General features: G+C 43.2%; 1 protein-coding gene across 3 annotated transcripts in view; it reads right to left on the bottom strand.

The window, feature by feature from the left end:
- Positions 1-21,165, bottom strand: part of ASTN2 (astrotactin 2) — an 854,980-nt gene that overhangs the window by 7,484 nt on the left and 826,331 nt on the right. For all 3 annotated transcript variants that reach the window (XM_032307618.1, XM_032307619.1, XM_032307620.1), the window contains 2 exons: positions 8,617-8,717; positions 6,676-6,859 (listed from right to left, as the gene is read on the bottom strand). In XM_032307618.1, the coding sequence (XP_032163509.1) occupies positions 6,676-6,859; positions 8,617-8,717 (285 nt within the window). The remainder of the gene's footprint in view (positions 1-6,675; positions 6,860-8,616; positions 8,718-21,165) is intronic.

Genomic DNA, 21,165 nt, shown 5'->3' with positions numbered 1-21,165 from the left:
TGTATATATTTACTGAAAATAGCAGAGTTGGTGGAAACAGGGCTGTGTCTATAGATGCACATGTATTCTTAAGCTTATATTGAGTCCCCATTCATGTGTATATCCATGTCATACCTGTATTTATATTTGGAAAGCAACCTGATAATGATTTTATCTCTGGGTTGGGATTATGGATTCAGAGGTGCAAAATTTTCCTTTCCATTTTATATACATCCACATCATGTAGATGTTATAGAGTAAGAATTACTTATAGAACAAAATACAATCAAGTAATTCCATTTTTAAAAACGTGAATTTGGGTGCCTGGGTGGTTCAGTGGGTTAAGCCTTTGCCTTCGCTCAGGTCATGATCCCAGAGTCCTGGGATGGAGTCCCACATCAGGCTCTCTGCTCAGCAGGGGGTCTGCTTCCCCCCCCCCCACCCCTCCTGCTTCTCTCCAGACTTGTGATCTTCCTCTCTCTGTCAAATAAATAAAAATAAAATCTTTAAAATTTTTAAAAATGTGAATTTTTACACATATATTTTATAGTTGGTGTGATGAATTTGTGCAATGAAACCATGGTTTTATGGCTTCCCAGTAGTTTCCTGGGATTATTTTCAGAATAAATCCACATCAAGTCTAGCCGTGGACCATTCCCACAGAACAGAAACCCAGCAAGTCAAATACGCCACCTGGATATTTATCTTCAACACCGGGTTTGACATGTAATTTGTAAGATAAACAGTGAAAATATTTACATTTTTCTTCTCCTTATTCTCTCACAAGAAAACATAATACCTTCCCAAGAATTCATTCCTTAACTGATGGTAAGTATGACAGAGTCTCAGCTAACCCAGTGATTTCAGTGCAGAACTGATACAGACTTCGAGATAAGAGCCAACCTTGTTATACTATCAGTGGGAACACTGATCCATGGAACACTTCTGCAAAGTCATACTGTGTTTTGTTTTTGTACTTATTCACCCTAAGACATCTTAAGTTATAAGAATGCCACTGATTAATAATAGCCTTTTAAGAAGCATGTAGCACTAATGCACACATCCATTTGCACTGTCCATCCTGATTTCAAGAATGTCAAAATATGCAGAAAATTAAAAGTGCATCTGAGGTCCATAGGAATATGGCCCTAGAAGCCTAAGTTTGCTTTTGTTCTTAATATCCTGGAAACTCCAAAAGGATTAAGGTTTTTGGCATGATAGTTAAGGAAAGAGCTAATATATAATCTTGAACTGCAAGAATATACAGGGACATCAAATTTGCTTACTTTCATTCTGGATACAGCACAGGATATGGATACAGTTCACACTTGAGAAGCATAGGAAAGGCTTTTTGCCTTGCTGTGGTGAGAAAAATCCCAGGCTAAACCAAGCCTGGGATGATTTCTGTGATCTATTAGTAATGTCTGCCATGGAAGCAAGAGAGGCTGAGATAGTACATATACTATCACCAGTCCAGAGAGATGAATTCACCAAAACAAAATCTCTTCAGTGCTCCCTCTCTTCTTCCTACTTGATCATTTCAGCCAAATGAAGCTGAGAGGATGGAGAAGCCCAAGAGTAATCAAGGGTGTACTGACTGAAGCAAATTCTGGTCCTTAGCCACCTATGAGATCAGCTTCTCAGGTCTCCTAATAGGAAGCATATGGCTGGGACAGCTGGGTAGCAGCAGGTCTTCTCTGAGCAGCTGTTTGCGGCACCTGTGGCTGTCACGGAAACTAGGCTCTGGAGGACAGTGGCCTGATAGACTCATGAGGCAGACGTAAAAGATGCCCTTTTGTCACTAAATTTTATGGGGGTATGTGACTACAGATACAGGGAGAAGTACAGAACATTTTGGGGTTTGGTGATTAGAGGAAAAGAGAATCCTAATAGAGTTCATCCCACAGTATGAGTCCTCCTGGGAAGAGCTCTTAACACCCTGCCCACCCTAGATCCTTGGGAATCAGGACACTATGAAGGAGAAAGGACAGTCAGGGTGTGGCTGTTTTCTGGTCTTTATGAACTTCAGGGCTTTTTGGTTCCCTGGCTCCCCAGCTGGAAGGGACTTTGGAGTCCAGCCCTTTTATGCTACAGATGGGGACCAGAATGGCAATGGAATTTGTCCAAGGTCATGGCAAGTGGATGGCAAACCTAGGCCAGGAACCCAAGGACAGTGTCTCACTCTTTCTCCTTTACCATCTGACGCCATGCCCACTTGGGAACCCTTCAGAGTCATGGCACATTTACTCCAATGGCTCCTCTGGGTTTTGGGAGAAACAACAAACTCCTGGACAGAGCTCACAAGAGCCATCATGCTCTGCCCTCTGTTGAAGTCCCAACCTTGGTTTTTTGGTTTTGTTTTGTTTTCCCCTCTCACCTTGAACTCTGTCCCAATGAGATTTGTACTTCCTGACTCAAGTGTATCCTCTTAGCTACCCACTCCAACACTCATCCTTGCACTGGTTGTTCCTCTGGATGAGAACACCCTCCTCCTTCTGCCTGGAGGACTCCCATTCATCCTCTGATGCTAGGCCAAGACTTCGCTCTCTTCTCCACGGATCCTCCTTTGAGGTCCAGGTCTGGATTAGCTGTGCCTGCTAATCCCATCTAGAACCTTGTCCCTCAAACTGTGCTTTTGGGACCAGCAACATGGACATCACCTGAGAGCTTATAAGAAATGCAGCCCATCCTAAGCCACTAAGACAACTTAAATTTTAGCAAGACTCTCAGGGGGTTCTCATACACATTCAAATTGGAGAAGCACTGCCGGAAAACAAACTTCCCACCCCCCATTTTTATAGTATGCTTCTTATAACATGTTTCACTGTAACTGCCCATAGACTTTCTCTCACTAGGTGCTGCCCCTTGTAAAGGCAGGATCTGTCTTCTTCATGCATACATTTCCAGCCCATAGCGCAGAGCCTGGCCCACAGTAAGAATATTAAATGAACCAATGAATAAATAAATTAATGAAATGTGGTCTCCTGGGGTCTCTTAATATTTGAAAGGACAATGTATTTTTTGATTATTATCTTTGAGCTGGAAAGAATTAGTTCATGGAATTCAGTTGTCTCTGTCACCCACAGACCTTTATGAGCTCAGAGAGACCCAAGAGTCCCTTGGGAATGGGGGAAAGGGGATTTGAAATGGAGACCCAGCAGGTGAGGTCCCAGGCCATCCTCTCTAGCTTCTTCCAGAACAACTGTGCACATCTGAGCCACACATCCACTCATCCCATTATCCAGTTATTTAACAAGTATTCAGCACCCACTTACAAGAGTGACTAGGACCTAAAGAATCACTAAGTACACATAAGCTGATATTATAGCGCAGAAGAGAGATAACACAACAGTAAATATCTAAGACACATGAGATATTGAAACTAGTAGGTACAATGCATTAAATTAAAATATGATGGTGTGATTGAGAGAACAGGTAGAACTTTTAGAGGATTCTCTGAGAAAGTAGCATTCTAGTTAAGACCTGCCGTTCTACTTAAGGCCTATTTAGGAAAAAAAGAAATCCACTGCTAAAAAGCTAAAGTACCACTGCCCTAGTTCATCCTGTTCATTTTATAGATGAGGAGACTGAGGACCAGAGAGAGTCAGAGCCCAGGGTTACACAGGTAAGTTCATTAGCAGTGTCAGGATAGATTAGGATGCAGCTATCTTGATTCCTGCTGACAACAGATGTTAGAGGAATATCATATCCCTCCAGAGACTAGCAAGACTGAGGAGGGAGGAAACTGGGTGACACCAGTTGGAGCTGGTGGACAGTGACTGGTGACGGGTTGGCTGGAGATTAAGTGGGTTATCACAGTCCATTACCAAGCGGGTTTTCCTGCCTCTGCGGGAGGCCAGGCAGGCTTTCCAGAAGATTTATGTCCTGGAAGGTCATAAAGGAACCCAGAAGGCTGTAAAGACAAAGTCAGGAGTGGAGCTCTGGTTTAGCTTCCACCCAAAGTCTCTGAGCCCTGTGGGAAAACCCAATAAAGGGGGATGCCTTTCCCGGTCCATGGGCAAGATGGCAGCCCCAGTGACTCACACAGTCATCTGGGGCTTTCATCTGGGACTCTGTGCTTCTGCCTGTCTGCCCTCTTTTAGCTTTTATCTAAAGAAGCTTCCTTTCATGTGAAAGAGAAAAAGTTATAGTCCAGGACCCAATGGGCAGATAAGGTCTGTTCCAGGAAGAGATTCCTTTTATCTCTGACCAAGCTCTCCTCTGTTCCCCTGATGGCCTCAAATTCTCGGAGGGATATTGCAAGTGTTCTAAGGGCTCAGGGTGAGAGATCAGGGCAGAACCAGCTTCCATATCACACTGTGCAGCTATGTGCAGCTCATTTAACCTCCTGAGGCCTCTAATTCCTTATCATCCACAAAATGAGAGTACCCTACCTTGCCCAGTTTATGGTGTAACTTTAAAGCCTTTCAAAGCACAGAGTGCCTCCAACTAAGTATTTCAGGAAGTCTGGCAATTCTCTACAATGCTATCAGTACCACCCTGCTCCAGAACTGCCACCCTATCTCCCCTGGATTATTAAAAGAGCAGCCTCAAGGACCTCTCCACCTCCCTCCTGTCTTGACTCCTCTCGATCAACCCAGAGTCTTAAGCTTCCAACTGAGGTCAGAGGGATCTTTCTCCCCCTGAAGATCTGCCAACATCACCCTATTCTGAAAAACACTTGAAAAGCTTCCCATTACTCTAGGGAGATAATCCAAACTCTTTAACCCTACTTACAGGGCATTCAAGATTGGCCCCTGTTGACCTCTTCTCTTCTTATCTCTTACCACTCCTGCTGTCACACACTTTGCTCCAACTACAGGGAAATTCTTTCAGTTCCTCTACACAATGTTTACCAAAGTGTGGAAGGAGTTCCCCAGGGGCAGGAGGAAGGATTTTAGGTGGTACTCCAGATGATCACAGACCCGGCATTAAATAACAATGAATCACCCTGGGAAAGGCAGTCAGATTCTCTTTTTCACGCCCTTCCCTTCCTCCAGATTACTTTAAAAAATAGTGTCCCTTTGAGACTGCGTCTTCAGTACTTCTCTAACACGTGCTAATCTCCTTTTTATTTATTTTTAAAGATTTTATTTATTTATTTAACAGAGAAAGAGAGCGAGGGGGAAAGCACAAGCAGGGGGAGCAGCAGGCAGAGGGAGAGGGAGAAGCAGGCTCCCCGCGGAGCAGGGAGCCCTCTCAGAGCCTCAGGCCTCTACCAGGATTGAAGAGCATTGTTTTCTGGTTTTGTTTGTTCTTCCCCTTCCATTGTATCAAATGTTTACATTTAGTTTTCTATTAAAGGTAGATGGTGCTTATTTTCCCTTTATAAAATAATGCAGTGTTTTCAAATAGATTTTCAGTGAGAAGTGAATCTGAGAAACGCCAGAACAAAAAGTGTGTAGGGTATGGTGATATGTCAAAAATCGTAAAAGTGGCAAGCAAATGATGAAAATTTGAGGAAAACCCTGCCCTAGTATAACATTATCTCCTCTGTGCATTCCCCTGATCACTCTGCCCCAAACCCTCCGGTTCTCCCGTCCTTCCTCTTGTCTGACCTCTGTTCACTCTATCCTCCTCAGTCTCAGCCCTTGGGAAGGCTTCACTGGGTTACCTAGACCAGGTGTCTATGCCCTGCCTCCCCAAAGGGCCCTATTCTGTTGTTGTTGTTGATGTTGTTATGACTATTCTTTGCAACTGCTTGTTTAATTACCTCTAACACTGAACTTCCTCCTTTTTGTTACTGCATGGTTAGCGACTAACTGGTAAGAGGGACTACTAAGTAAGTGATGAGAGATAGAAAGAAAGAAAGAATGAATGAATGAATGTTGTTCCGTGCAAGGCATGAAACAGAGTCACCATCTCATATACTACTTTACGGAGCTTTAGAAGATAGTGATTGTGTCTTAGTTACATCTGAATTCATGGAGCCCTGCACAGTGGTTGGCACAGTCATTGCTGGTGACAAAAACCATGTCTTAATACACACTGAATTTAGGAATGTATTTAGTCAGGGGCCCTAATGGACTTAACTCTAAAAAACCTCAGATTTCTTTCTTTCTTTCTTTCTTTCTTTCTTTCTTTCTTTCTTTTTTGCTTTTCTTTTGGAGAGAGAGGGAGAGAGAATGGAAAGCGAGTGAGTCAGGGGGTGAGGCAGAGGGAGAAAGGGAATCTTAAGCAGACTACATACCCAGTGCAGAGCCTGATGCAGGGATTGATATCATGACCCTAAGGTTATGACCTGAACCAAAATCAAGAGTCAGACCTTTAATAAACTGAGCCACTCAGGTGTCCTTAGAAAACCTCAGATTTTTTATGGAAGAATGGGAATAGCCCTAGATTTGGGGCCATGACCCTGCCACTATACACTTCCATGATTCTGGTTAGGACACATCTCCAGGAGTCCAAAATTCCTGTCTCTAACACTGAAGATGGAAAGTGGGTGAGGGAAGTGATGGAGGGAAAGAGCGCTTATTCTCTCTTCTCTGACATTCCAGGAGGCCAAGAGCTAAAATTCCAAGATCCTGTCATTCTCCCTGCCCATTTCCCATCTCTAACCCTGACATGATTAAGTGTATGACACACTTATTAATTTGACAAAGCCCATTCCCAGTCTACGGAAAAAAGTGTCCAGTAAAATTAGATATAAGCAAGAAGAATCCACGACTCCACTCACACTCACACACTCATTCATACCTGGGCCCCAGCTCATCCTCACTCCTCCAGACAAAGTCGCCGAACTTCTCGTAGTGAGAGTTGTAGTGGTGTTGGACTCGGAACAGCATTGAGGCTGAGACTTCCATCAGCGTGTTGTAGGCAGTCTGCTGCTCCTTTCCACTTGTGTACCCATTGTACAGATTGTAGATCTTGTCTGCTATTTCTGAGGGGGAGAAGTGCAGGCACAGATCACTGGACAGCAGGAAAAAGTGAGGATAGAAACATGCCTTGCAAGAGGAAAGGCACATTCATGCTGGACGTCATGTGTGGTATCCAAGGGCAGACAGACCTAAATTGCATCCTGAACATCAATTGACTAGTTGGGTTCAGTTTTCCTAACCATCAGCTGAAAATAATGATGTCTATTCTGGAGACACACTTGGGAGGACGAAATTAAACAGTGACTGTAAAGCACTCAACACAGGGCCTGACACAAAGCTAGTGTTCATAATTTGCAGGCATCTTTATTAATCTATATTTGGTAACTATGATTTAACATAAAATCACAAAGAAGTACAGAGGCTTAAATCAACAGTCTTGGGCTCATCTCAAGAGCCTACTTCTGTCTCTCCTCCAGAATACTTCCAACACAGCTCTCTGTTCAGGTCTGCATTCAAAAATCTATCAAAGAAAACCATGGTAATTCATGGCAATTTCTAGTCCTTCAATTATTTCTAGTAATCGATACAACTTGAAGTCATCATGGGTTGCTCCCTTGAATGGAAGGCCCATCCTTTCATCTGGAAAGACTCTAATCCAGATTTAGGTACACCCCCAAGTCATTGCTAACAGTGATTGCCTCCAGAAGAATCTGGGGGACTTGGGTTTAGGATGGGAGGAGCATTTGGTTTTTCTTTTTTTAAACCACATGCACATGGTTTTGTTTTGTTTTGTTTTGTTTTTTGTTTTTTTAATATGATGATGATAATAAGGAGGAGGAGGAGAAGGAGGAGGAGTAGGAGGAGAAATGACCAGGAAACCATCTCAAACTCTCTCACCTTTGAGACATGACAGTTCCACAATAAGAGGACTGTCTCCTCTTGTCTGATAGCAGGCAAAGTATGTATTTTGGGGCTTATTACTGAGCCATTCATAGAAATGTCAGTCTCTCTAGAGAGACTAGAATGTGAATTTCCGAAAGGTAAAGAGCATGTCTCTTCTGCATTGCTCGTATACCAGTGCTCTTAGAAAATACTTGCTCAACTTGAAGTGAACCATTAGGACTCATGATCTATCACCACATTTTTTCCAGTCCTGATGTAGAAACTATAGCTACATGTTGGCTAAGAACTAAGTACATGGTAGATCTGATTTATTGGTTCTATTTTTTTTTTTTTCCAGATACTTTGCCTGATGTTTACAACTTCATGGGCCAGGAGCATCAGGAACGTTTAATCTTGCACACTAACTCTGATAGTCACTGACTGTAGCTCTGTGCTGAGGATTCTGAGGCCACCCCGGGGCTAGATGGGGATGAATGATATGATGAGCTAATGATATCTGCCATGGGCTTAGTGGTGGAGTGGTCTCCTCCTGTCACTGATATGCCAGCTCTAGCATAGACTGAAGTGGAAAAAAAAAAGTGATTGGTCTCTGAGAAGTCTAGGCTACAGGGCAGGATATAGTCATGGGGCTCTGACCCTCTACTATTCCTTTCCTCTATGTCCGAGCATAGACAGATGCTATGAAAGAGGAACAAGTCTTTCCACTGGCTAAGGTACCGCTGGCCCATCTCAATTTCGTTCATGGCTTTTATTAAGTTAGCTCCGGGTTCCTCCTGTCCCCTTAGTCCCTTCACTTTCTCCTCTCAGTGCGCATAGGTTTATGAGGCAGGAAAGGGGTAGTGGTTGGTGACTTCTGGGTACAGAACTTAAAGGAAATAGGGGAGTGACCTAGGAAGGGAGGAAACAGGGCACTTACCTTCTGCCTTGTTGTCATCCACCAGCGGACAGGCCGTCCTCAGGGTCACTGTGCTGAGCTCCGAGTGCCTCCCCCGTGTATCCACAGCATACAAAGTGAACCTGCCACACAGCAAGAAAACAGGGCACTGGGTTGTGACTTCAGCGAAGGTCCTGGAACTTGTAAGGTGGAACACAAAAGCATAGTACAGGAGTAGGTGCTAAAGGAAGTCAGGGATGTTTAGGCTGCGAGAGAGAAGATTTGGGGGAAAAAAAAAAAAAAACCAATGGCAACAGTAAAGCATTTATTGGGCACCAACTGGCTGCTGGGCACTTTGCATTTACTCTCTTACTTTACCAGTACGCAAGCCTGGAAGGCAGGGATTTTGATCAGCTGCACTTCACCAATAAGGAAACTTAGACTCTGATTTTGTATCTTTCCACCAGTCTTGCAGTTACTTGGGGACAGAGCAGTCTGAGTCCTGGACTTCACAAGTGAACCCCAATGCTATCTGGCTTGGCTGAACATACTGATTTATATGTTCTTCCACTCATCCACTTGACAAACACTTCCTGAGCATTAAGTGTGTGCCAGCAGTTATTTTATTCATATTTTATATGAGCTGGGTACTACAAATGCATTCTCCAATGAGGACACTCATCCCAAAGCGGTCAACTCATTGACCTATTATTATATATTAAGTAAGTAGCAACGGGGGAATAGAACTTAGGTCTGCCTGAATCCAAAGATTATGTCTTTAACCACAATGTCAAATCTAATTCTACCTTTTGTCTTTCATTAGCTGGCTTGGAATGCTGGCAAGGGTAAGGAAATGTGGGTTTATACGTAAAATATATGTCTTAAGAGGCCTAAACGTGGGGTATGTTGGCCCTATCTTCAGAAGGAAGCTCAGCCATCCATCTGCTTTGTGGGGATTTTGGCTTCTGCCTTTGGTATAAGAGCAATAGCACTGTGATGGAAGTATTCTCTCTCTCCTTCTCTTGTATCTCAGCACTAGGAGTGGAACTCAGTTCCAGTGCTTACTCCATCCAGTACTGTTATGGTCAAGAGAAGCAGGGGTGACAGAGGAAGGAGTCTGGTCTTAGAGGTGGAAAGGCTTGGGTTCATATTCTATTCTACTCCCTTGCTCTGTGACCTCAGTCACTTCACTTCTCTGTGCTTGCTTCATCTCTCTGCATCAGGCATCTCTAAGTGCTACACAGGGAGAGTTATGATCAAAAAGCCTTGCAGAAGTGTTAGACATAAGATCACAAAGAAACTCCAGGATGGGAGAAAAAGCAAGAGGCAGAGTAGGAAGGTAAGGACAGTATTGGGTATGCCTACCCCCACAACCCATCTAGAACACAGCAGAGGCAAGATCCAAACCCTAGCCTGCAGATCCCAGAGGACCTATACTTCACAGCTTGAGTGCAAAGATCTCCCAGCATTTACCAGTACTGGGTACAGACAGTAGGCGCTTCGTAAATATTTGAGTCAATGAATGAACCTAAGTATCATATCTCATTTCTTAATCATTTCTCCCTCCACAAAATGGGGATACTTGCAGATGGAATGCATGACTGTCTCAAAGATTACAAAGACTGATACATGAGAAGTGGCTTAGAAGCTGCAGACTTTATAAAGACCATGTAAACAGCACTTATTTATACAAGAGTACACATTTTAAAAATGCTTTCTTGGAGAAGAGGAGATGCATTTCGACTGACGGAAACATGGCAGGATGTAGCGAATGGAATATGTGAGTTAGCCTCAAAACATGAGGAGCTGGAAAATTTTTTTAAACACTACCTTCCCATTGGCCACTTCTGTTTTCATGGTACTTCTGTAATACATTTCCTCCACCAAGAGGGTGTAGGGTCACCTCTCTGCTTAGCCAAGCAGCATGAATAACAGCATGCTGGGGAAGAAGCAGCCTTAGACTTTCAAGTTATAAAATCTAGGTAGAATCCTTGCTTTCCCCAACTGTTGTCTGAGTATTCTCTGGGACTCAGTCTCTGTAAATAAGATGAAATGATCCATCTCTTACAAGTCTGGGACCAAGACTCAATGATCCAACAACAGAACAGGCCTGACTCCATCTTTGCTCCCTCCAAGGTAGCTTCTATTTGTGTTATTAGAGGCCCAAACATGTCAGGGGAGACCTCGGGCTGGAGGAGGCCTCAGGCCACCCTGCCGGTGGGGGTGGAAGGGTGAACAAAGAGGAAGATGTCAACCTCACAGGCTTGGGTCAAAAGTCACAAGGCCAAGCGCTTTCTGCCCGTCTCAGCTGTAATTGTAGAACTGTTCCAGAGACACATCTGAAAGCTGTTAGAGGACCAGGCAGGGCTTGAAGGGGCTTTTTGTGAGGGGAAGAAAGTGGAGACCCCTAATGTGGAGAAGTAGGGGGTGAGGGGGGCCGGAGAAGCAGGCACAGGGACATACCCATAGAGCACAGTGAGAAGTGGGGACACAGAGAGAGACTGAGAGAGGGCACAGGCAGACCTCAGTGTTCCTCAGGGGATTCAATTTGTTGTTTGGTGTTCATTTCATGGATGGGTGCCAGCTACCTCCTGCTTGGTTCTTCCATCTTCTCTTTGCCCACTGAAGCAAAGATGCACTGATAATTTGAACTAGAACCCCTGAGCCCACACCAAATTCCACAACCTTATTTACAGGTAGAGAAATAGAGGCCCAGAGAGGAAAGATTCTTCATAAGTTCAGAGTAGACACTGGCTCTTTGAGCTCCTCCCCCAGTGCTCCTTCTCTACACTGCCCTGCTTCCGGTACAACTGGCTGGTTTTGGTCCCCCTGCACCTATCAGATATTTTTATTACAAAAGAGGTGGCTCCAGGGATGGGATCTTTAGGAAACTGAAGATCCAGGCTCAAACCTTTGCTATTTCTTCCTCTGACTTTATTCTAGGAGAAAGAACCCTGGCCAAGGTGTCTGAAACAAACAAACAAACAAACAAACAAACAGGAACACCAGTAAGTACACAGAACAAACCAGGGGTTGCCAGAGGGGTGGGGCAGAAGGGGATAAGCAAAATGGGTGATGGGAAGCAGCTGGTGCAGCCTTCCAGTTACAAACAGGTCAGGAGGGTGAAAGGTACAGGGACTATAGTCAGTGGTTCGATGATAGACTTGCATGGTGAGAGACGGTAGCTACATCTGTGTGAGCAGGGCACCAAGCAGAAAGTTGTCTAATCACTATGTCAGAAACCTAAAACTAATGTAATATAGTGTGTTAACTATACTTCAGTTAAGAGAAAAAACAACTGAGTTCATGTTTTCCAGGTTGTCCACAGGCTGTGGCCTGTGAGATTCTGGATGTCTAAAGCAATATGCTTGAGTGAATTGCAGTTTCAACATGGAGGGAAGTGCCTTGGGATTGACTGCACAAATGCAAACTATTGCAAACTATTTTTCTATTTTTTTTTAATTAATTTATTTTTTTCAGCCTAAGAGTATTCATTGTTTTTGCACCACACCCAGTGCTCCATGCAATTCGTGCCCTCTCTAATACCCACCACCTGGTTCCCCCAACCTCCCACCCCCCACCCCTTCAAAACCCTCATCATCCTCAGGACTCAGCCCTTACTACAGGCTCCCAATGCAGCTCCTTGACCGTCACTCGCCTGATAAGACTGTATCACCGAACCTCAAACTGCAGTTTTGCAAAACCAAACCTCCAGCCTGGTTTACCAATCTTTGCTTCCTATTCTGTTTCATAGTAGAAAAATAGCCAACTGCTAATGGTCCCAGAACATGGATTCTACCTCTTGGCCTTTGCACATGCTATACCCTCTGCCTGGCTGGTCTTTCCCCTTCTCCACTTGACCCTCCCTACCCACCTCATCTGTGGAGGACCAGTCAAACCTCCTCTCCTCCAGTAAACCTTTCTCCACCCACGGTGCCCTGTGACTGCATATGCCGCACGACTGGGTCAGTGCTCGTACGCTTCTCTCTTGCCCCTGTGATATGTATGTATCTTCAGAACCAGAATCTGGCTCTGCCTCTCTCTATCCACCCACCTACATCTGGTGCTCGGGCACCTAAATCATTCAATGCCCAGCAAATACTTTCCAGAATGAGTGACAGACTGAATGAATGACTCAGTCAAGTATGAAGTAGTAGTCCCCTTGTCTGGGAATCCGCTTCCCCATCTGTGCAATGAACAAGAGGGGATTTGGTTGAAAGGTCATTATCAGAGATGGAATGACAGAAAGGCTAAAAGCATGAACCTAGAATTAGGCGATTTGGTTTTAAATTCTGGCTTCCCATTTATTGACTGTGTGAGGCCTTTTTACTCACCTGTAACATAGGAAGCATGGGATTAAACCCCAACGGATAAGGTAGTTATCGGAATAAGGAGAGACGTGGGAAAGTGCTCGCTATGATGCTTGGCATGAGCTAATACCCAATGAGAGATAGTCATGGGTTTTATCAATAGTATTGTTCTTATGACACTGCACAAGGCTCTAATCACCCCCCTCCCCCCGGACCCCCAAACATCCAGAAGAAGTTGTCTTAGTGGAAATCAGAGGAGAGTGGGTGGAGAGGAAGCTGTCGTTGGTCCCATCCAAGACCCCCAGACCCCCTCGCAGCAGGGGTGAGAGAATGAAACCGAGAAGTTAATTGGCGGTGAGAGCTTCTCACGGATCTGACAGGGGGTAAGAAGAGGGACAGAGCCCCAGAGGCCCACATCAGGACCAGGTCCCCGAGAGTACGGGAGAATGCGTTTGAAGTCTCCAGGCCAACGCCTGCTCTTCCCCAGCCGCCACATGATTTAGGCATTCTGGGGAGGCAAAAGTCTCCTCGCTGATTTGAAGGGAAACAGATGTTTCCAGGCCAGAGGCCCTGGTCTTGTAAAATGCTCCTTCCCCCCACACGGCTTTGGCAAACAACTTCCCCTTAATTTAAACCCCACCCCCACCCCCCTGCCCGACACCCAACCCACCATCAGTCCCCTCCCTGCCATTCCCAGCATGATGTGGCAGCCAGCGTGGTGGGAAAACATGGAGTTGCAGCTCTAGCTCTGCATCTGAACAGCTAGGTGGCCAGGGGCACCTAACTGCCCTCTCTGGGTCTCAGTCTCCTATCTCTGCAGTGAGGAAACTAAGCCAGTATCGCTTCTAAGGACAGGCTATATCTGACATGTTAGGGACTGCAGATTTTTTTTTTTTTTCCTCTGAAAAGAGCTGGTATTGTTCATTCCAGAACTTTCTCCATTGCAGTCTATGGCAAAGAGCATGGGAGAGCGTATTGAACTGCTCTGTCTTTGAATCTAGCTCAACTCTATCAGCTACTGGGCAAGTAGTGACTTAACCACAGGTCTTGGTTTCCTTATCTGTAAAATGGGACAATGGTTCCATCGCATTGGGTTGTAAGAATTAAATAAGAATTCATTCCCCTCACCCACAGAGTTTAGGTTTCTTATGAATGAAATAGGGTGTCATACATCTTCCCTTGGATTTCCCAAAAGGCAAAGAACAATTTGGACCCAGAATCGATGTACAATAATGTTTCTAAGCAATTATTGGCAGGAAGACTAGCTAGACACTGGGCAGTCCAAAGCCTCAGGTTCTTAATTCGGCTCTGCTCTAGCAACAGAAAGAGCATTCTCATTTTTGGGATCGAAATAAAGCAGAGTGTTTCATGGCTGGAGTGGATTGGGAGCCCAACTCCTTAAGTTCAAATATTGGTTGTGTAACCTACTCTTTTTGACCCTGTGCGCATTAGTTAACCTCTCTGTTCTTTAGTGTATCTTGTCTTTAAAATGTGGGTGATAGTAAAAAAATAAAGTGTGGATGCTAATATTACCACCTGCAGAGGGACGCTGCAGGACTGAAGGACTGCCTGGCACACTGTAAGTGCTAAGGAAACATTCACCACTATTTGATGTGTGTTTCACATTATCAATCTCTTCCACAATGGTTTTGAAAGGCGGCCCCCTTCCCCCGATTCTTCAGCATCGCTCTCATTGAGATTGTGGGGGTTTTATGTCCCTTGACCTTGAATGCTGATGGCTTCAGGAATGTTTTGACTAAGAGAGCCCAGCAGAAGGATGCTGTGCAACTTTTGCATCTGGATCATAAAACGTTATGCAACTTCTATCTGGCTCACTGAAATATACTCGCTCAGAGTCCTGAGCCCCCATGCAAGACATCCAGCTGCGCCAAGGCCGCTGCACAGTGAGGAAGCCAAGCCACCTGGAGGGAGAGGCTACAGCAGGCACTCCAGGCATCCAAACCCAGGCCCCAGCTGGGTAAGTAAAGGAACCTTCAGGTAATTTCAGCCCAAGCAGTCAGGTCACTCATCCCGCAGCTGATGCTTCAGACTCCATGAAATAAAGAAAGCCAGGTCCACTGTGCCCTGCCTTGGTGCCTGACCCACAGAATCGTGAGCGTAATCAAACAGTTTGTTTCAAGCCACTCAGTTTTAGGGTCATTTATTACGTCATCAACAGTAACTCTAACAACTTCCAAGCATCTCCAGCCAGGGTCAGCAAACCACGGCCCATGGCCAAATCTGGCCGGCCGCATGTTTCTGTCAATAATGTTTTAATGGAGCACAGCCACACTTATTTTCTTAAAATGTATTTGCTGTGGATGCTTTCACACTACAGTGGCACAGCTGAGGAGCTCCAACAGAGACCCTATGACCCAGAGAGCCTAAAATATTTACTATCTGGACCTCTAGGGAGAAGGCTGTGGACCCCTGAGCTAAAGTTTTGCCAGCAGTTCACATAAAATCGTTTGTTTAAATTATTCCATTTGATCCTGGGGTTAGATACCCTTCCTGTCTTACAGATAGGCTCAGAGAGAGGTCAGGTGGCCTATCCCAGCTCACACAGCTCTCCTGATCCCAGGTTTCCTGCCATGACAGCTTGCAAAGGATCTGGACTCTGGTTTGGGTTCTGCCACTGAGTAAGCAGTGTGACCCTGGGCAAGTTCCACTGTGCTCCGTGCTCAGTTTCCCAGCCTGTGAAAAGAGGGCACTGGTGCAAACTGGCTGACGGAATTCCGATGTCCAAAGTTTTCCCCAGCCAGGTGGGGGCTGAAAGGATCCATCAAAGTGAGACTTGAGAATGACTAATAAGGGGCTGCTGTGGGTCCCTGATCTGTTCTACGTGCAGCCCACCTATTCCCCAACACCAAAACCCAACCTTTTTATCTCCCAACTTGGGCGGACAGCTTGTGCTCTCTGCCAACATAAATATTTAATTTCAGTGCCCAACACAGAGAGACCATCATGGTATTAAGGACTCCAGTCCTGATTTCTACTTTCAAAACAACCTGGTCTGAGGCATGATTAGGAGGCTATGCCTGGGACAAAGGTGAGGTAGTCTGTGGCTATACTCCAAACACCAGCTCCCTCCACTTGCCCTCCCTTCAGCTAACAGGTAAAGAATCAGGGGAGTGGGGGGAAGCCAGGAGCGAGAGCTCTGGGGGGAGGCCACGTCTGGAACCAGTATTGGCGCTAAGCTCAGGCAGAGGCAAGAACAATCTAGAATAAGTTCCAGACACCCACTCCTCTGCCTGTCAAAGCCCCGCAGATTCACTGGTATGTGAACATGACTGTAAATTCATAGTGCCAATACCACTGGGGACTCACCAATGAACGATTATAGTAATGACTTTTTAAAATTAAATAAATATAAATGGACTTAGAATTAAAGTGTGTTGAGCATGTCTTCAGAATCCAACTGAGGAATGAATGAATGTCACAGCTGCTCCACCCACTGTGGACAAAGGACTAAGCTTTGGATATGTATTCAAGGACCGTCTGGATCCCTTGTCAGTTCAACCCACAGGGAATGCCAACTACCTATGAAAATCCTATTTTCTCTTACCAAGAAAAAAACACTTCCCACCCTGGAAGCCTTAGAGGAGTGAACATACCCAAGGATTAACCAAGGATTTGCACATATAAAACTAGGTAAATGGTCCATGTGAACTCATTCACCCATCAAGTATAACCTGACTTCTCTTGAAAGGGAAATTCAGGCTAGCCCTGGTCTTGGCTTCAGCAGTAGTTCTTGTCTCTCTTCCTTCTCTTCTTCTTGTATATCTCTCACCTTTCTCCTCCTGCTCTTTTTTTCCAGTGAGTGCCCTACATGGTCACACACAGTTAGACTGACCTTTATTCTCAGTTGGAGGATGTTCACATCTTAACAGGTTGTTTTAGGGCAAAGCAGACACAAACTAAATTTTCTGGTTTCAAATCAAGGAATGAATTAAGAATGGAATGTCTTAATTATTCCTTTTCAATTTATATTCCTGGAATCTTTAAAGCAAACTGTGCCCTTTTTCTTGTATCTTTATTATACACTGGACAGCCGCTCTAATACCCAGATAAAATCAATAACTTTTAATTGACTTCAGTTATAGGAATTTTTTGCAGCAAAGTGTAACTTAGAAGTATGTTGCATTGAGAGCCAAAGGGCATGATTTGGAGGCTTGACCCTGTCTATAACCAGCTATGCAGGCTTGGTCAGATTATTGGACCTCTCTGTAGTTCAAATACCATTGATAAGCCCACATGGAGGCCAAGAGGATCAAATGTTCATTATGGATGTGAAAGTGCCTTAGAGATCACACACACGTTTCCTGGGCACTTACTCTGTTTCATACACTGTATTGGGGGCTTTTACACAGCTGTCTTCTGTTCTCTCTAAATCTGCCTAAGGGGTGTGTGTTATTAAATCCATTTTACAAGGAGGCAAATGAGCCATGGAAATTTGAATTGACTTTTTCTGAGGCCGCACAGATAGTTCAGCCTGACCCTAGCACAGGTCTCCCAACTCAAAGTTCAGTGCTATTATTTCCAAATAGATAGGACTGGTAGGTATTCATTGGTCCCAACTGGGTCTTGAGTCACAGTTTGGAGGAGGTTAGAGTTAGGAGGATGAACTCCGTGTTCCCAACTTTTGACAAGGAAGAGCTCTTAGTACAACAACACCAACACCCATCATCCCCTTTCAACACTGACATTACTCCTCTTCCCTTGTCTGATCCTGGAGTCTTTTTCTTCTTCCTTGGTTCCTTTTGAAACTATATTTTGCCAAAGTCAAGCTCAGAGGAGAGGAAGCCAAGCAGAGTTCCCCAACTTGGATTCACCCTTGGACAGTAAGTCAGAACACATTATAGGCAGGATGGTTCTTAACTACTTCAAGTTGAGCTCAGTGTCCACCTGATCTGTGAGCAGTGTTTTTCCCACAGGTGGGAGGACTGGGTGTGGACCAAAGGACCAAGCTCTGCACTTGGGAGTCTGAAGGACTGAGATTCTCTCATAGCTGTCTATTTCCTATTCCTACTTCCTTTGAGAACCTTGGTTTCCATACCTGTAAAATGGCGTTAACAGTATCTGCCTCACAAAGATTGTTGTAAGAACTAAATAACAAGGAAAATACCTGGTACAGTGAATATTATCTTGTTCGTCTTGCTTATTTATGATACCTAAATGGACTAAAGTGGAAACAAGCCTTCTGGAAATCAAACCCCTGGACAAAGGCAATCTTTTTGGAGGGTATTATGGCAATAAGACCACTGGCTTTCATAAGGTTTGGTTAGAACTCCAGCTCAGTTGCTGGGTGTGTAGGCAAATTACACCATATCTCAAGCTTCATTTTCCTCATCAGATAGCTGCTTTCTCTCCCCCAGGCAAGGGAAACAAAAGCATAAATAAACAATTGGGATTACATCAAACTGACAAGCTTTTGCACAATGAAAAAGATTATCAACAAAATGGAAAAAGAGCAGCTTACTAAATGGGACAAGATATCTGCAAATGACATATCCAATAAGAGGTTAATATCCAAAATATCAAGAACTCAACCAACTCAACACCAAGAAACAATCGGATTAGAAAATGGGCAGAGGACCTGAATAGACATTTTTCCAAAGAAGACATACAGATGGCCAACAGACACATGAAAAGATGTTTAACATCACTCATCATCAAAGAAATGTAAATCAAAACCACAATGAAGTATCACCTCACATCCGTCGGAATGTCTAGTATCAAAAAGACATGGAATAACAAGTGTTGAGGATATGGAGAAAAGAACCCTTGTGCACTGTCAGTGGGAATGCCAACTGGTACAGACACTGTGGAAAATGCTAAGGAGCTTCCTCAAAAAATTAAAAATAAAACTACCATATAATCTAGTAATCACTTTTCTGAATATCTACCCAAGGAAAATGAAAACACTAATATGAAAGGATATATGTACCCCTATGCTTATTGCAGCATTATTTATAATAACCAAAACACAGAAGCAACCTAAGTGTCCCCTGATAATGAATGGATAAAGATGTGGAATATTACTCAGTCATATTGAAGAACAAAATCTTGCCATTTGTGACAACATGAGTGAAACTAGAGGATGTTATGCTAAGCAAAAGAAGTTTGACCAAGAAAGGCAGAAACAAAACCAACCAACCAACCAATAGAAACAGACTCGTTAAGTACAGAGAATGAACTGGTATTTGCCAGATGGGAGGGGACAGGGGGATGGACAAAAAAAGGTGAAGGGGGTTAAGAGGAACAAAGTTGTAGTTATAAAATAAGTAAGTGATGAAGATGGAAAGTATAGTATGAGAAACATAGTCAATGATATTGTAATAGTGTTGTATGGTGACCGGTGGTGACTACACTTACCATGGTGAGCATTGAATAGTGTACAGAATCACTAACTCGCTAAGTTGTATACCTAACTAATACACTATACTTCAATAGTGAAATTTAAACATTTTTTGTGATAAAAAAAACAAACGATACCTTTTTTTTTTTCCTTCTTCTTCATGGAATTGATCGCTCTAGCTAATCAACTGCAGTTTATTTTTAAAATTTTTAATTGAGTATAGTTACAACAGTATATTAGTTTCAGGTATACAATATAGTGACTCAACAATTTTATACATTACTCAGCGCTCCTCAAGAGAAGTATACCCTTAATCCCTGTCCCCTGTTTTACCCATCTCCTACCCACCTTCCTTTACTCTGATAACCATCTGTTTGTCCTCTAGAGTTGAAAGTCTATTTTTTGGTTTGTCTCTTTTTTTTCCCCCTTTGTTCATTTGTTTTGTTTCTTAAATTCCACATGTGAGTGAAATCATATGGTATTTGTCCTTCTCTGACCTATTTTGCTTAGTATTGTACTCTCTAGATCCATCCATGTTTCAAATGGTAAGATTTCATTCTTCTTCTTCTTTTTTTTTAACTGCTGAGTAATAGAGTCAATTGATTTTCAGTAAGAGTGAAAGAATAGTCATCTTTAACAAGAGCCTCTTCAATTAATGATGCTGGGATAATTGGATAGCCACATGCAAAGGAATGGAATTGGACCCCTATCTCACAACATATATTTACAAATATATATGAATATATTTATATATATTCATATATATGTATGTGTGTGTATATATATACACATGGAACTTCAAAATGGATCAAAGGCCTAAACATAAAAGCAAAAACTAAAAAATTCTTAGAAAAAAATAAAGGAGAAAATCTTCATGACCTTAGAGACGATGATGATTTCTTAGATATACCCCCAAAAGTAAAACCAAAGAGAAAAAAATAAAAGACAAATTGGGGTTCATCAAAATTAAAACCTTTTGTGTTCTAAAGGATGATATCAAGAAAATGAAAAGACAACCCACAAAACAGGAGAAAATATCTGTAAATCATATATCTGATATAAGACTAATATTCAGAAGATATAAAGAAGCATTGCAACCCAACAATGAAAAGATAAATAGCCCAATTAATAAATGGATAAAACATCTGAATATGTTTTTCTCAGAGAAGACACAGAAATGACCAATAAACACATGAAAATGTGCTCACATCATTAACCTTAGGGAAATGCAAATCAAAACCATAATGAGACACTGTCTCTTACCCATGAAGATGGCTATAACAAAAAAGACAAAAAATAACAAGTGGCTGGCAAAGATGGGAGAAACTGGAACCCTTATACATTGTTGATGGGAGTATAAAATAGCACAGCCAGAGCAGAAAACATCTTTGCAATTCCTCTCAAAGTTTAACACGGAGTTAACATATGACCTACCAATTCTATTCCTAGGTATATACCCAAGAGAACTGAAAACATATGTCCATAAAAAAACAAAGTTTCATCGCTGCCTTATTCTTAACAGTCAAAAAGTGGAAAATAATTCAAATGTCCATCAACTGATGAATATACAAGATGTCCATACAACTGGATATTATTCAACCATAAAAAGAAATGGAGTCCTTATTCATACTACAGTATCACCGAACCTTGAAAAGATCAGGGGAAGTGAAAGAATTCAGACAGAAAGGCCCTATATTGTATGGTTCCATTTCTGTGAAATGTCCACAATAGGCAAATTCCTAGAGACAGAGATTTGTGGTAGCCAGAACTGGGAGGATTGGGCAATGGGAGTGACCAATGGATATGGAGTTTCTTTTCCAACTGATTAAAATGTTCTGGAATTACTTGTGATGATCACACAGCTTTCTGAATATCCTAAAATTCACTAATTCACTGCACTGTATATTTTTAAAAGGGGTGAAT

The sequence above is a fragment of the Mustela erminea genome, chromosome 12, assembly GCF_009829155.1.
Source record: "Mustela erminea isolate mMusErm1 chromosome 12, mMusErm1.Pri, whole genome shotgun sequence".
NCBI classification, from domain to species: domain Eukaryota; kingdom Metazoa; phylum Chordata; class Mammalia; order Carnivora; family Mustelidae; genus Mustela; species Mustela erminea.
This window is presented reverse-complemented; position numbering and strand designations above follow the sequence as displayed.